The sequence below is a fragment of the Atractosteus spatula genome, chromosome 20 (assembly GCF_055471065.1).
Source record: "Atractosteus spatula isolate fAtrSpa1 chromosome 20, fAtrSpa1.hap1, whole genome shotgun sequence".
Lineage (NCBI taxonomy): Eukaryota > Metazoa > Chordata > Actinopteri > Semionotiformes > Lepisosteidae > Atractosteus > Atractosteus spatula.
Window position 1 is genome coordinate 8,570,654 of NC_142725.1, and position 13,302 is coordinate 8,583,955.

A 13,302-nucleotide genomic window follows, 5' to 3' on the forward strand; every position below is an offset into this window, starting at 1 on the left:
TTCTAGGCATTAGCAAAACCTCACAGATTTTACTGGACTGGAATCAGTTGAGAAAAGACATGAATGTACATTTTGGGCCCAACCCTTTTAAGCCTGGAACAGATACAAAGGGACAAAGTCAACTCACTGTACTTCAGAATCAACAGCAGATGACAAGCCAGAGGACACAGTGGAAAATATAAGGACATTATTTTAAAACTAAGAACAGGAGGAGCTTTTTAACACAGATGGTTGTAGGAGTACAGAACAAGCTACCTGGATATGTTTGTGAAGCTGACACTCTGACGTCTTTTGAGAAAAGGCTGATTGAGATCGTTAGGTCAATCAGCTACAAGCAACCAAATGTGTTTGATGGCTAAATGGTCTCTTCAACTGGTAAGTTTCCTCATGTCCTGTATCGCAAGAGAATGAGCCTGGATGGCCCAGTGACACACATCTGCTGGTACTGCTCTGCCCTCTGTCTCCTCTCTCGAGCGGGTGACAGAGATGAATGGCCGTGGGAGCTGGCAGAGTCTCTTTGCTCTGCGAGAAGTGATCAATGGCCAGTTCATGACCTCCATCTGTTCGTCATGATGGAGTTCCTTAACAAAGCAGCTGCCAGGAGACACGGCACAGGCCGGGGTTCAGAGACAGAAACCTGGCGCCCGCCTCCTTGCCTTCGGAATTAGGGAAAAGTAAATAAAGGAAAACAAAGTCTCCACCCAGTCCTGGCAGAAGAAGCAAGAGTTCAGCCAGTGGAGGAGAGCTGAAGAGTCTCCCCCACCTCCTGTAGCAACAGGACATGGGCCAGATCTCCTCCAGGTCTGAGGACGCCAGCCCTGCTGCTCTCAGGAACATGGCACAGTGAGGGCTGGCTGATTCAGGGCAGCAGTGACCGGGTTGCACAAGGAGGGAGGGTGGGGCTCAGTTCAGCATCTGGACATGCTGGACATGGTCACTTCCAGGTTGGCAGGGTTAGCCCCCCAAGATTTTTAGGCTTTTATAACACAACTCATACAGTTTTTATGTAACTCGTACAGCTATTTAAAAGGGAGACTTGATGTTGCTCCCAAAGGTATTCCAGACATTTCTGCTGGGTACTGGTGCAACGTGAGCTCCTGTTGGACAATCAGCATGCCACGTCCAACATCTCGTCACGGTGCAAGATCAGCGCACTTCAGAGTGAGAGAGTGGTGGCCTGCGCACTCAATCCGGGACTGTGACCGGATGTTTTCAGGCATGCAGCGGTAGCACGACCCCCTCTCGAGTGCCTGAAGGCCTAAGGATGGGTTACAGGTGCCCTGGGTGGGCATGCTGGAGTCCGGGGGCTCACCTGCAGGTCGTCCATGTGGGTTAGGCAGTCCTGGTTCTCCAGCTCGTCCCGGTACGAGAGCAGCTCCGTGTCCACCATCTCGCGCTCCGACATCATCAGCACGCTCAGGGGCTCCCGCTGACGCAGCCGGCTGGCCAGCTTCTCCTTGCCCAGGCTGCTGCCCCCCCCTGCCCCGGCTCCCTTCCTGCCCACCGCCACGGCGCCCAGAGTCACCGCCGCCGCCGAGTACAGCTCCCTGGAGCCCCACTTGGAGCCCACGCCGCCGCCGCCGCCGCCCCCTGCTCCGCCCAGTCCCCGGAACGCCCCCAGCTTGTGGTGGGGGAGCCCCCCGCTGCTGCCGCCCCCTGCCTCCTCCAGGCTCTTGTCCGGGGAGAGGCTGTCGGAGAGCGCTGCCTTGGGGCTGCCGGACAGCTTGTGGAGCTGCTGCTGCTCCAGGCTGAGCGGCACAGACATGGCCTTGTCTGGCCGGCCCTGGAAGAACTCGGGGTTGGGCTTGTGTTTCTTGGCCAGGGGCAGGTCTCGCTGGCATTCGCTGCTGTAGTAGCTGGACGGCTCCGACCTGGGCCGCCTCAGGTCTGGAGGAAGACCACCAAAATGAGTGCTGAAGAACAGCACCGGTTCACCTCACTCACTATAAGCCACCAGTTGTTTACAACCGAACTGCTCTGAGCATTCAAATAATCTAGTGAAATGCAGACCCAGACTTCCTCATGCTTGATATTCACAAGCTCCCAATCAGGATGTCAGAACTCATCGCTCATTTACAGCTCTTCCAATTCAACGACTAAATCTCATGCCGCTGACCGTTACTGCTTCCATTCTTGTATGTCTTCCTTGACTAAACCTCAGAGATTACTGCATTACATTTTTATTTTTCCTCTAAACCCTAAGTAATCTGCAATAATATGCAAGACCACGTATTTCCAAAACAACAAATTCCTTACCTACGAGAAGCGTAGGCAGAATTATTTACCTAGCCTGAATGCAAGTGGGAAGTACATGAATCCGGCCTGCCTGTTGCTCTTTGCTCGGCAGGGGTGCCCAGTGTGTAAGACACCCGACACTGACCTGGGCTGGGGTTAGTGGTGGCACCGGCGCCGCTGCCTTTCTGCCCTGGGGCTGCCGCCACCGTGTCGCTGTCCCACGCCACCATCCAGCTGTCGGGCGCGGGGGTGTCGGGCGCGGGGGAGAAGGCCATGCGGGGCGCAGGCGGCAGGGCGGAGGGGGGCTGCTGCTGCTGCTGCTCGTCCCGCTGCAGCTGCTCCAGGCACTCGGCCAGCTTGGTGTGCCCGCGGGAGCGCGCGATGGACAGGGGCAGCCGGCCCAGCGAGTCCGGGATGGCCAGCGCCCGCCGGTCCCACTTGTACAGCACCACCGCCGCCTCCATGTGGCCCAGAGCGCACGCCCACATCTGCGGGGGCACAGCACCAGGCGTGGGGGTGAGCGGCAGAGCAGTGTCAATTCAGGCCCCATCTTCAGAGGTGCAGCAGGCAATATACACAAATCCACCTCTTTCACTCCCTCAATTACAACACGAGACAAGACACAAGATCCCGACTACTAGGCCCACTATATCAGTCACTGACTCTATATTCACTGCTGCACAGAATTCATATATTACTCTATGAATTAATATTAATACATTAATTAATGCTAATATTAATTAATAGAGAACAAAGGCTTGCATACAATTCCCATCTCTTTGGTATAAAATGGTCTCTCTTGACTCTGATGTTTTACGCACTTCATATAAAACTCTTCAAAATCTTTTTTTTTTATGTCCTGGAGAGCTATTAAATTTTGTCCAATTAGTGAAATTGTCAGACCAAATAGGAGCTGAGGCCTCGAGTGGAATATAAGCCGACAAGAGCCCTCCAGCTCTCCGGGGAGTGAGGCAGACCCCAGGTCTTAAGCATGCAGCTGCACCGAGGGCACACGCAGTGACAGCCCCAGTGCCTCCGCGTCTCACCAGCGGGGTGCAGGAGAAGTGATCCACGTTGAGAGGGTCCACCTCCAGCTCCAGGTCAATGCTGTCGGCGTGCTTGGAACTGAGGGACAGAGAGCACGGTCAGACACACTCCTGGTCGCTTGCTCAGCGTGTAAGCGTACGCCTGGCGCACAGGGTCAGAGATGTCAAGGAAAGCAGCACGTGTGATGGTGTGTTCAGTGAAGAGGACTTTCTGCTTGTGTGTGGTGTGCAGTTCTGTATGTGTCTAGTCTACATTGTGTCTGGTGTACAGTGCTTTTATCTGGTGAACAGTGTGTGAGTCTAGAGTCTAGTGTGTCAAGTGTACAGGGTATCTATCTGGTGAACAGTGTGTGAGTCTAGAGTCTAGTGTGTCAAGTGTACAGGGTATCTATCTGGTGAACAGTGTGTGAGTCTAGAGTCTAGTGTGTCAAGTGTACAGGGTATCTATCTGGTGAACAGTGTGTGAGTCTAGAGTCTAGTGTGTCAAGTGTACAGGGTATCTATCTGGTGAACAGTGTGTGAGTCTAGAGTCTAGTGTGTCAAGTGTACAGGGTATCTATCTGGTGAACAGTGTGTGAGTCTAGAGTCTAGAGTGTCAAGTGTACAGGGTATCTATGTAGGGAACAGTGTGTGATTATAGTCTGTCAAGTGTACAGTGTAACTATCAGAAGTAGTGTGGATGCCTGATATACTGTGTGTGTAAACGGTGCACCTTTCTGTCATTTTATCACCTGTCTGCTTTCTGATCAGATTTAGCAGATTTTTGTAACTAAAATGTAAGGAATGACTTACATTACAAAAGCTTGTTTAACGATAATAATGCAGCTTTTTTGAAAAAGACATTTTATTCAGCTATTAATAAGGGAACTGTAGTTCTGACAAGTAATTTGTATAATTGCCCATTATTTAGCGTACCCCTGACTTTCGATCCCTGAGAGAAGGATTTTTTAGTAACTTTTAGGCTGTATTAAACAGGCCCAATACAAATCCTTGTTTTATTTAGGATCAGCAATAATCTTCCTTGTTGTAACGTCATAATTAAGAATGACTGAAAGTTTACCTGGGATCATGCCCTGTCAGAGCTGTGAGTCTCAGTGCCTTACAAGGGAGCAGGGGTGATATAGCTCCCACTATGTCACTGTGTGTGATAGAGCTGCAGGCTCACAGCCGGATGGTAAGGCAGATAAGCCACTGTGGTTGCAAGCACAGGATACCCAGACCAAGTCAAGCCCATCCGACGCCGGCAGTGCTGGGCTGACTCTGCACACGTGGTAGGTCCTGGATAGAGTTGTCTGATGATATATCCCAGACTGGAACGGGTAATGTCAACCTACAAGGCCCAGCCTGCACTCTGGGAAAATGGCTTTACATGCTGATCTACCGTCTTTCAGCTTCACCGTGAAGATCCTACGCCGCTAGCGTCACAAGACCCTTTTCTACAGTACCGGGGCACACCCCAGTAAAACCACAGGGAGGCCTGCTGATCCTCGGTGATGCCGTAGCAAAAGCGTGAAGAAGAAATACGAAAACACGACCCCAGCCCGAGGGAAAGCATGGCGAAACAACAGGCGGGAAATGGGAAGATTCAACAGAAATCTGCTTTCGTTCCCAGGGTGCCGAGCGCGCGGCGCTTCCTCCTTACCGCCACTTGATGAGGGTCTGGATCAGGGTGGCGTAGCCCTGGGCCGCCGCCAGGTGCAGCAGGGTCATCCCGCGGAAGGTCTTGGAGTGGATGAGGTGCTTGGACTTGGCCCAGCAGGCGCGGCTCATCATCTTCTCGCACACCACCACCACGCGGCTCTCGAAGGAGCTGCCCGCCGGGCCCTGGCCGGACATGCACTGCGAGAGGGGAGCCAGAGGCCAGTCAGGACCCCGCCCCGCTTCCAGAGCAGGAGCGGAGCAGCCGGCCGCTGCAGTCCTCTGAGAAATGAGCCACAGACGCCTACAGGATTCCTACTTTTTTCCTGGCACACAACCCCTGCCATATTTAGATTGGCATGAGCAAAATGTGAATTAATTGTTGCCTGACTGCTGAGGTACCCTGACTTCTCAGGCTCTGTGTGATGCACCAGGAAGGACAAGCGGATCTGGGTGTGCTAGTGTCTGCTCTATTTAAAGCAGGGCATGGTGCTGCAGTTGTATTACCTTCTAGGCTTCTTTAATGAAGCGGGGCTCTGTGCATCAGCTGAGCGATGCACAGAGTGAACTTTCACATGTTGTGCCTGTTATCAAGCAACAGCCGTCTCCCCCTCCAAAGCCCAGGGTGCAATACCTGTGTCTGGCTGGTGTTGCCCCCGGCGCCCCCTCCTGTCCCCCCTGTGGTCCCTCCTGCCCCCTGTTGGTGATGGCCAGACATCTCGGCCATCCGGCGCTCCATCTGTTCCAGCCGCTCCAGAATGGACATCCTGAACTGGTTATCTGAAACACAGGGAACCCACTGGTCACTCACCCCCACAGCACTCCACAGTGACAGATCTGCTGTCAAATTCCATCTACAGAGCTGATGCAGTCAGACGCCTCACTGTTATCACTTTATCTGCACACCTCAAGCCATGAACAAAAAACAAGGGAAATGATTTGACTGATGAATGCAGTCAGAGCGCCCTGCATTACTGTAAGCAGAATAAAACCCAGTCAAGCAATATTCTGACCTCATTACATACGTTTATACATCTATCCTGACTATTCTCATTTTTACCTCTGGTATACATTCCCGACATCATAACCAAGCAGAATTTCTTCGGTGTCCAAAAACACTGCCTTTAAAAATGTTCTTTTGCTTCTTAAAGCCATCTCTGCTTCCAGGAGTCTGGCAGTGTTCCCTCACCATATTACCCTCACATGGATGAGTGTGACATGATATCTAGTCTTATTACAGATTTAGTTTTCATGTAATAACTTTAAAGCTATTCAGGAATGGCCATAAGAATTCCCTATTCCACTGAGCGATTCCGTTTTTGAGGAGCTGCAGGCTCTTCAATAAACCTGCTCCAGGACTGGGTGTTTGATGTGGTTTTGAGGACATTTGCAAAGACAGTGGGGTGAAAATACTATTGAAATGCATTAGCTTTTGTGTCTCGTCAGTAGATGCTGTATAAGAGCTTGCAGCCTGTTGCTCCTGAAATTAATCAGACTGCTCTGCCCTGAAGCCCAGAGTCTAACTCCCTGCAGTAGCATGCCATCGTGTGTTTGTTTTGAGCTTTGAAGTTTGGAAGCACACAGCACGGCGGAGTTGTTTTTGGGGAGTGTCTGCAGTTTGCACAAGCTCTGGTGAGCACCTGACGCGACACAGAAACACAGCTGCTGCAAAGAGGTCATTTGAGGTCACACCTCCGATCGCAACTGTGCCTCAGCGCTCTACACAGCACAGGTTATCATGACTGGCCTGGCTAATTTGATTTCATTTGATCACAATCAGAACAAAGGGCAACAAGCAAAAAAACCTGGGTCTGCTGCTCACAAAAAGCCCTCTTTTCTCTCGATTACACACGCTGAAGTTTATATTTTCCTGTTTTTAGAGTTTTTGGCGAGAGATTTCTAAACAGGGCCAATGAAACCCGAAGCCCAGCTTGCAGTTTCAGAAGTCATTTACTACAGTAAAACTGCATTTCGATATCTTTTTGTGTGGCTTCTATGTGTGAACTGAACCGTGTTCGTATCTGTTTTTAAGCACACTTTTACAAGATTGAAAATATTCTATGTATGGTTCTCAAACATTCTGGAGGACTGCGGGACATCCACTTTCTAACTGCTTATTCCAATTCAGGGTTGTGGGGGAACCGGAGCCTATCCCAGCAAGCAACAAGGGTACAGGGTACACCCTGACTGGGACCAGTCCATCACAGGGCACACGCAGATAGACAGATACACACACTCCCACCAGGGACAACTTTCCCAGAAGCCAATTAACCTACCGGCATGTCTTTGGACTGTGGGAGGAAACCAGAGCACCCAGAGGAAACCCACAGGAACACAGGGAGAACAAAGAGACTCCACACAGACAGCAGCCCAGGTCTGGAATGGATCCCAGGGGCCCAGCACTGCGAGGCAGCAATACTGACCACCATGCAACCTGGCTGCAAGACTACACATGACTTAATTCATTTGATCACTGAGTACGTAACAAAGCTGTGCATCAACAACAGAATGCTTCTGCAGAATGACGTGTAAAACGATATTGGTTTCGCACAATGAGAGCAGACCACAAGGAGATGGACCTACTTGCTCGGTGACGCATAATGAGTCAGTGGCAAAGCCAGGGTATTACCCAGAGGTTGGGCTTGAGAATACTTCCCATTCCCTAACGAACCTAAGGCACTTCTCAATCTCTGTTGCCATCCACATGACCGCACTGCTTCTCCTGGTTAGGTTCCTGTCATTGTACACTGCCTCATCTTTCCCACTCTACGACAAGAGAGGTCGTGTCACAAAAAAAACAGAGTTTGGGCACCAATTACAGAAACCAAATCATTAGTGGTTGGATGCTTACAACATTACTGGTAGTGAGAGCAAATGGTTAATTCACATAAAAATCACCCGTCAGTCATAGTGGATTTTTTCTACACTGTTGGTGAGCGTTACTGACATACGAGGTACACGGTATGACCAGTTCGTATGCAGTGATCACTGCAGGAATTACAGCCTCTGATATAGGATAAAGATGAATTTATTTACTGCAGGGAGAAATACGTGCACCGATTATCAGAACGCTTGAGCACTGAGAACTGCTTGAGCTTTGCAAACAAAACAGTTTTCCGTCTTTCTGGGGAAAGTAATGACGGGAACGGGTTCGAGGGACACCTGGAATCAAGACTTCTAACCGCTCAAGGCTTTTCAGCTCAAGCACGTCAGATATCGGTCCTGTGTCTCTTCGTTCTCTTAGGGTTTGGGCTGCAGTCATTCGATCTCATATGCACGTCAAAGCCAAACTACATAAGCAGTCGAGCGCTGTGATACATTTGCGTTCTGCCGTAGATGCGGAGAGCTGACGCGCGCGGCAGGACAGGACGGGGCCCCTCTCTGTGCCAGGGTGGATACCGAGTGCCCACTGCAGCAGCACGTTCAGCTGCACTGGCATCTCTGCTAGGTGCTGGGAGGCCGTTGCCGTGGCAACCTGCTGCTCAGCGGTATCTAGGCGACAGGCGTGTGCTCGTTCGTGTGTGTGTGTGTGTGCACGCCTCCTGGAACATCAGCCCGCTGACGCATGGGATCCGACAGACGGCCAAAAGGGAAGGGGGCGAGCAGGACCCGGCGGCCCCACCAGACCACTGCTGAAAGTGCAGGTCCGAACATTATTCCGGTTGGAAAACAACTGTCTGACACAAAGCAACACGTTTTACAAAATACCAGCCAACCGTGATAAAGGCATTACAGTTTCATGGGTGCAGAATATCAAATATAATTTCTTACATGTATGGAATTCCTTCCATTTCTCTTCGTTTTTACAGACCTTTGCATTCAGGAAGGCGATGTCTAATGAGTCAGTTTCAGATTCATGTCTAAACTCTGCCAGTGTCACTGACCTTGGTCTCCGGTACTCTGCTGTAGCATTTCTTACTCAAACTTCCCTTCTCCTTTCAGTACAGATACTAATATCTAAGACTGGCATTCAGCGTTTTGGAAACACTCTGCACTTTTGTGACTCACTGGTATCATTATACAGTCCACCGTCTGTCGTGACAGCTCTGCACTTTGTGCTCTGGCACAAACACATTTCTTCAAGTCTAGCTGTCCTTCCCTAGACTTTCTCTAAATCATCTAGAATTGTTTGGTAAAATGTGGAGAGCGGTACGCAGCATCTCATATGTGGTCTAACTGCTGTGGTCCAGCCCTGATTTTATACACAGTATAGTCTTCCCCTCAGTAATCAGCAACATTATGTAAAAAGAGGGAGTTTTTTTAGAAGAGCAATGCAATGTGTAGTCTCATATTTTATCCCTTAGGGCTAAAACAGCTACAAGTGCTTTTGGTCTTCAACGCCAGCTATTCCTAGTCTTGACGAAACAAATAAATTGCAAACAGCACTGGACTATACTGAAGTGCCCTACCTTATTAAAAGGAGCATCTGCGTTGACACAGAAATAACAGGTGATCTAGTACAACTGGCAGAACACCTATCTCACAAGAGCAGACATTAGCAGCCGGACGCTTTAGAAGCACCTCATAGAGGCAGTCAAACAGAAGGATGCTGTTCATTTCGAAACCAAATCAAACGGGTATCCAGTTTTTATGAGGCTGCTTCATACGGAAGGGCACTGTTCCCAAACAGGCCCCGGGCCACCGATACCCCACTCCTGCTTCACACCCTCTCCTGAGGTCCTCCTGCTGAATGAGGGGCAGGCATCTCTCCCAGAAACGTGGCTCAGAGAAGTACATGGAGCTATCCGGACAAACCTGAACAAAAATCTTAAGGCGTCAATAAGCTGATCGAAGGAACAACTACTTTTACAAGAACTCAGAAACACCAGGTGCGGAGACTCGTATAGGAGGTGCCCAGAGTCTTACGCTTGCTAGCAGAGGAGGGTGGTGGTGGGGGGAGGGGTCACAGAGGTCGCAGCACACTGACCGGTCCAGAAGCCTTGAGCGCTTCTGTACGTGTGTTTGCGCACACATGTGCAGGGCGGGCACGTGTGTGCGTGTGCGTGTGCGCGCGTCAGAGACAGGCGGGAGGGCAGGGGCAGTTTGCAGCAGTTTTGACATGTCTTTGTTCAGACAGTGCTGCAGTGTGCTGCAGTGCAGATGATGTCATCTCCACCTGCTGCTGCCTCTCTCGCCGCCTGCCCTGCTCAGAATGCGGCGCACGTACACTGCAGAGGGAGAGAGAGACGGAGGGAGGGGGGCGCTGGGAGAGAAAGAGAGGCAGAGGGAGGGAGACGGGAGCAGAAGCCTTCACAAACAGCACTACAACAACGCTCTGACATCACCAACACCCCCTCCGTCCCCGCTGTCTGCAATAACCAACACAGACAAACACACACAACATGCTTCCTGTCGCATCCTCTTTCTCAGCCCTCTGAAGCCTCTGCTTGAACAAAACTCAGAACAGGGAAAATAAGGCAGAATAAGGTGGCAGTTCCCTGTTCTGTTTTTAAAAAGCTATATTAAACTTGTTAAAAACAGCTTTCGTTTCCACAGTTTGGCATGGCCTGATAGTCTCTTTCTTCCGAGACAGAAATGTCTTTGTAAGGATGCTTTGTTGATCCCTGCCCCCAGCTTAATACAAATACATCCCAAAACACACACTAACAGTCTACTATTGCTGAAATAAATATACATACTATACAGGAGCATACACGTATCAACTCATTCAAAACGTACCCACACTGTTTACAGACCTTTGCATTCACTGCATTTGCATTGGATTAGCAGTTCAAGAAAGTTCAGAAAGGCACACATACTACATACCCCATTAGCAGAGGGCTCAGGTGTCCAGTACTTGCCAATTCATCTTGCAGTAATTTGGAGTAAACTGTTCTATCTACACTGTATGTAACATAAAAAGCAGGTTTAACATTTTACAGTGAGTACATTTAAAAACAGCAGCACTGTGTAGAAAGCACTAGGTTTCATATATCTTACACTACTTCTGAAACTGAATCTCTGCGTATTCTCATCGTGTTTATCTTGTGTTTTTTATTGTTTATTTTTAATCGTTGTTGTTGCTGTTGTCATTCTGCAAAGCGCTTTGAGAAGCCACCTTTAAAGGTGCTATGTAAAATAAATTTGATTATTTTTTATTATTATTTTGAATGTAAGGCACACTTTTATGGCCAATTATCCCACCCAAGTCACAAGTCACAGAGCCAGGGCACAGCAGTCTGAATGAGGCCCTGCTCGAACCCTAAGGCCAGACTATCATGCGAATATGTTTAAGTCTGCTCTTTTGCATCATCTGAATTTCTGTATAATAATAACACAGACGACAAGACAATCCAAAACGCAAGAGGAGTGGGAGGCAAAAACTCAAGATTTTTATGAATAAAAACCTCTCTGTTCTGGCATGTTTACTGTAGATCTTGCACTTCAACAATGTCAGCTGTACTTTGTCTTAGAAGAATGTTGTCTTTACATTACTGTAACCAAAGAACACAAAGATAATGCCAGTTCCACTCTGCACCAGAAGCAGAATACACTTTTTGGCTGCAGTAAGGCCAGCAGAAGACATCATGCTTGAGCATTCACTGAGATGTGGGAATTTTAATTGGGTAGGAGGAGTCAACTGTATGATACCGTGTACAGTATGTATCAGCTCTCCCAGATAATAACTAACTAGTTTCCAGTTTCTCCCTCAGAGAATCCATGACATAGGGGATCAGGGGTATCTCTCATCTGGTGTTGCTCAAACTCCGTGTGCGTGTATCATTTAAAATGGATCACTGTTCTGAAGTGGAAAATATTTGGTCCAAAATCAGAAATCAGGACTACCACTTACCTCGTCTGATTCTCTGTTTGATGTGGAATAATTGTGATAATTGTGAATTTGACTGTGGATGACAAAAGAATGAGACTTGGCCCCCTGTCAAGGTCTTATCTGCGATTAGAACAGAGCAGGTGATCCATGCGTGTGAAGAGCTGAGCACAGTCTGAGATACCAAAAATACTGGGCAAGTAACATTCCTTTACGTCCCGAAGTGTGTGCAATCCATTATCAGCAAAAACAGCGCCGAGAGGCAAAACATTTCTCATGTAAAAGGCTAAGCAAACACAACCAGCAAGTAAGAAGAGATTCTGTATCAGCACGAGTTTGTGATACCTTGAGAGTAGTGTTGAAAAAAGGTGGACCTTTTGTGCCAGGCGTTTTGTCATACAGTGTCGGAAAACATAGCCCCTCTGTGCTAGACTCATTTAATTCCAATGTGGCCCTTGTCTTACAGCACACGGAATGGGTGGGAGTAGACTTGTGACCTTTTTCAGAAGACATCTTATCAGAAACTTCACGGAGGTTTTGCACAGGGTGTCACTGCTTGTCGGATTCCAGATTGATGCTATTCTTGCCAGTGTCTGTAAAATTAAAGTTTGTCAAGCTGATTATATGGTGGTGTGCTGTGGGATGCACCAACTGACAAGGTCAATAGCCAGATATTGTGATTTCTGCTTTCTGATCGTAAAGACTGAAAATACTGTGTCAACAATTTACAGTTTTTATGTAGCAAGTAAAATTTAGCTATTGTATAACCTTTTCTTTGTTAATTATAATGCAGATTGTGTGAACAATTTACAGCTATGTATGTAGCTTAACAGCAAGTAACATTGAGCTATTGTATTTTTCGTTGTTTATTATCACGCAGACAGCTAGGCTACTGTGCTAGGCAAAGTTCTTTTCTTTGTATTGTCATAGTTCCCCTTCCATTATTTAACAGAGTACATCCGCCTTGGGCCCTTTTTCTGTTCTTTACACTACTGTCCTGTGCCTGGCTATCTCCCTGTCTGCTAGCAAGTACATATCTTTCCGAAGTCTGGCTATCAGAAGGGCCTGGATGTCTCTCCCTCGCGCTGTTCACTCAGCCCGACCTCACTGATCTGATGCAACCTCTCACAGCAGCTCTTTTAACGTGATAGCACTGGTATGCAAAGTTTGCACTGGACATGACCAGCCAAAGAGTCCTGTGTTTTTGTGACATGTTTGCAAGGCATCAAGATGTACTGTACATGGGCACTACACCCCTGTATACCTGTACTACCAAGACTGCTGAGGGCTGGCCTGACCCCCATGCAGAGAAGTGGCCCTGTCTCACTCCAGGCTGTCTGCAGGGACCCTGACCTGCTCCCCGAGAGACCCATTAGGAGTCTGATAGCTTTGGATGCACCCTTGCTTTCACACACCACACCCCCAGGGTGCACAGACCCAAGATGAGGCAACAAAGACAGAGAAGAGCAGGAATCACAAAATGAGTCAGCTATTCAGATTCCACATTGATTTCTGTTAAGTGTCTCAGTCCCAGATGCCTACATGTTTTGTTGTTTATAACACCCTTAATGACGCTTTTCTTAGGCTGTACCTCCTGAGCACTGCAAGGGCCCT

General features: G+C 48.8%; 1 protein-coding gene across 2 annotated transcripts in view; it reads right to left on the bottom strand.

The window, feature by feature from the left end:
* The window catches only part of LOC148817486 (calmodulin-binding transcription activator 1-like), a 421,546-nt gene that overhangs the window by 25,373 nt on the left and 382,871 nt on the right, over positions 1-13,302 (bottom strand). Inside the window, exons 12-17 of one of the 2 annotated variants that reach the window (XM_088937940.1) lie at positions 5,554-5,699; positions 4,924-5,120; positions 3,282-3,360; positions 2,381-2,723; positions 1,672-1,887; positions 1,313-1,590 (exon numbers count right to left, since the gene is read on the bottom strand). In XM_088937940.1, coding sequence (XP_088794066.1) covers positions 1,313-1,590; positions 1,672-1,887; positions 2,381-2,723; positions 3,282-3,360; positions 4,924-5,120; positions 5,554-5,699 — 1,259 coding nt within the window. Of the gene's footprint in view, positions 1-1,312; positions 1,888-2,380; positions 2,724-3,281; positions 3,361-4,923; positions 5,121-5,553; positions 5,700-13,302 lie in introns of both variants that reach the window. The other variant, XM_088937938.1, reaches the window with a different exon arrangement.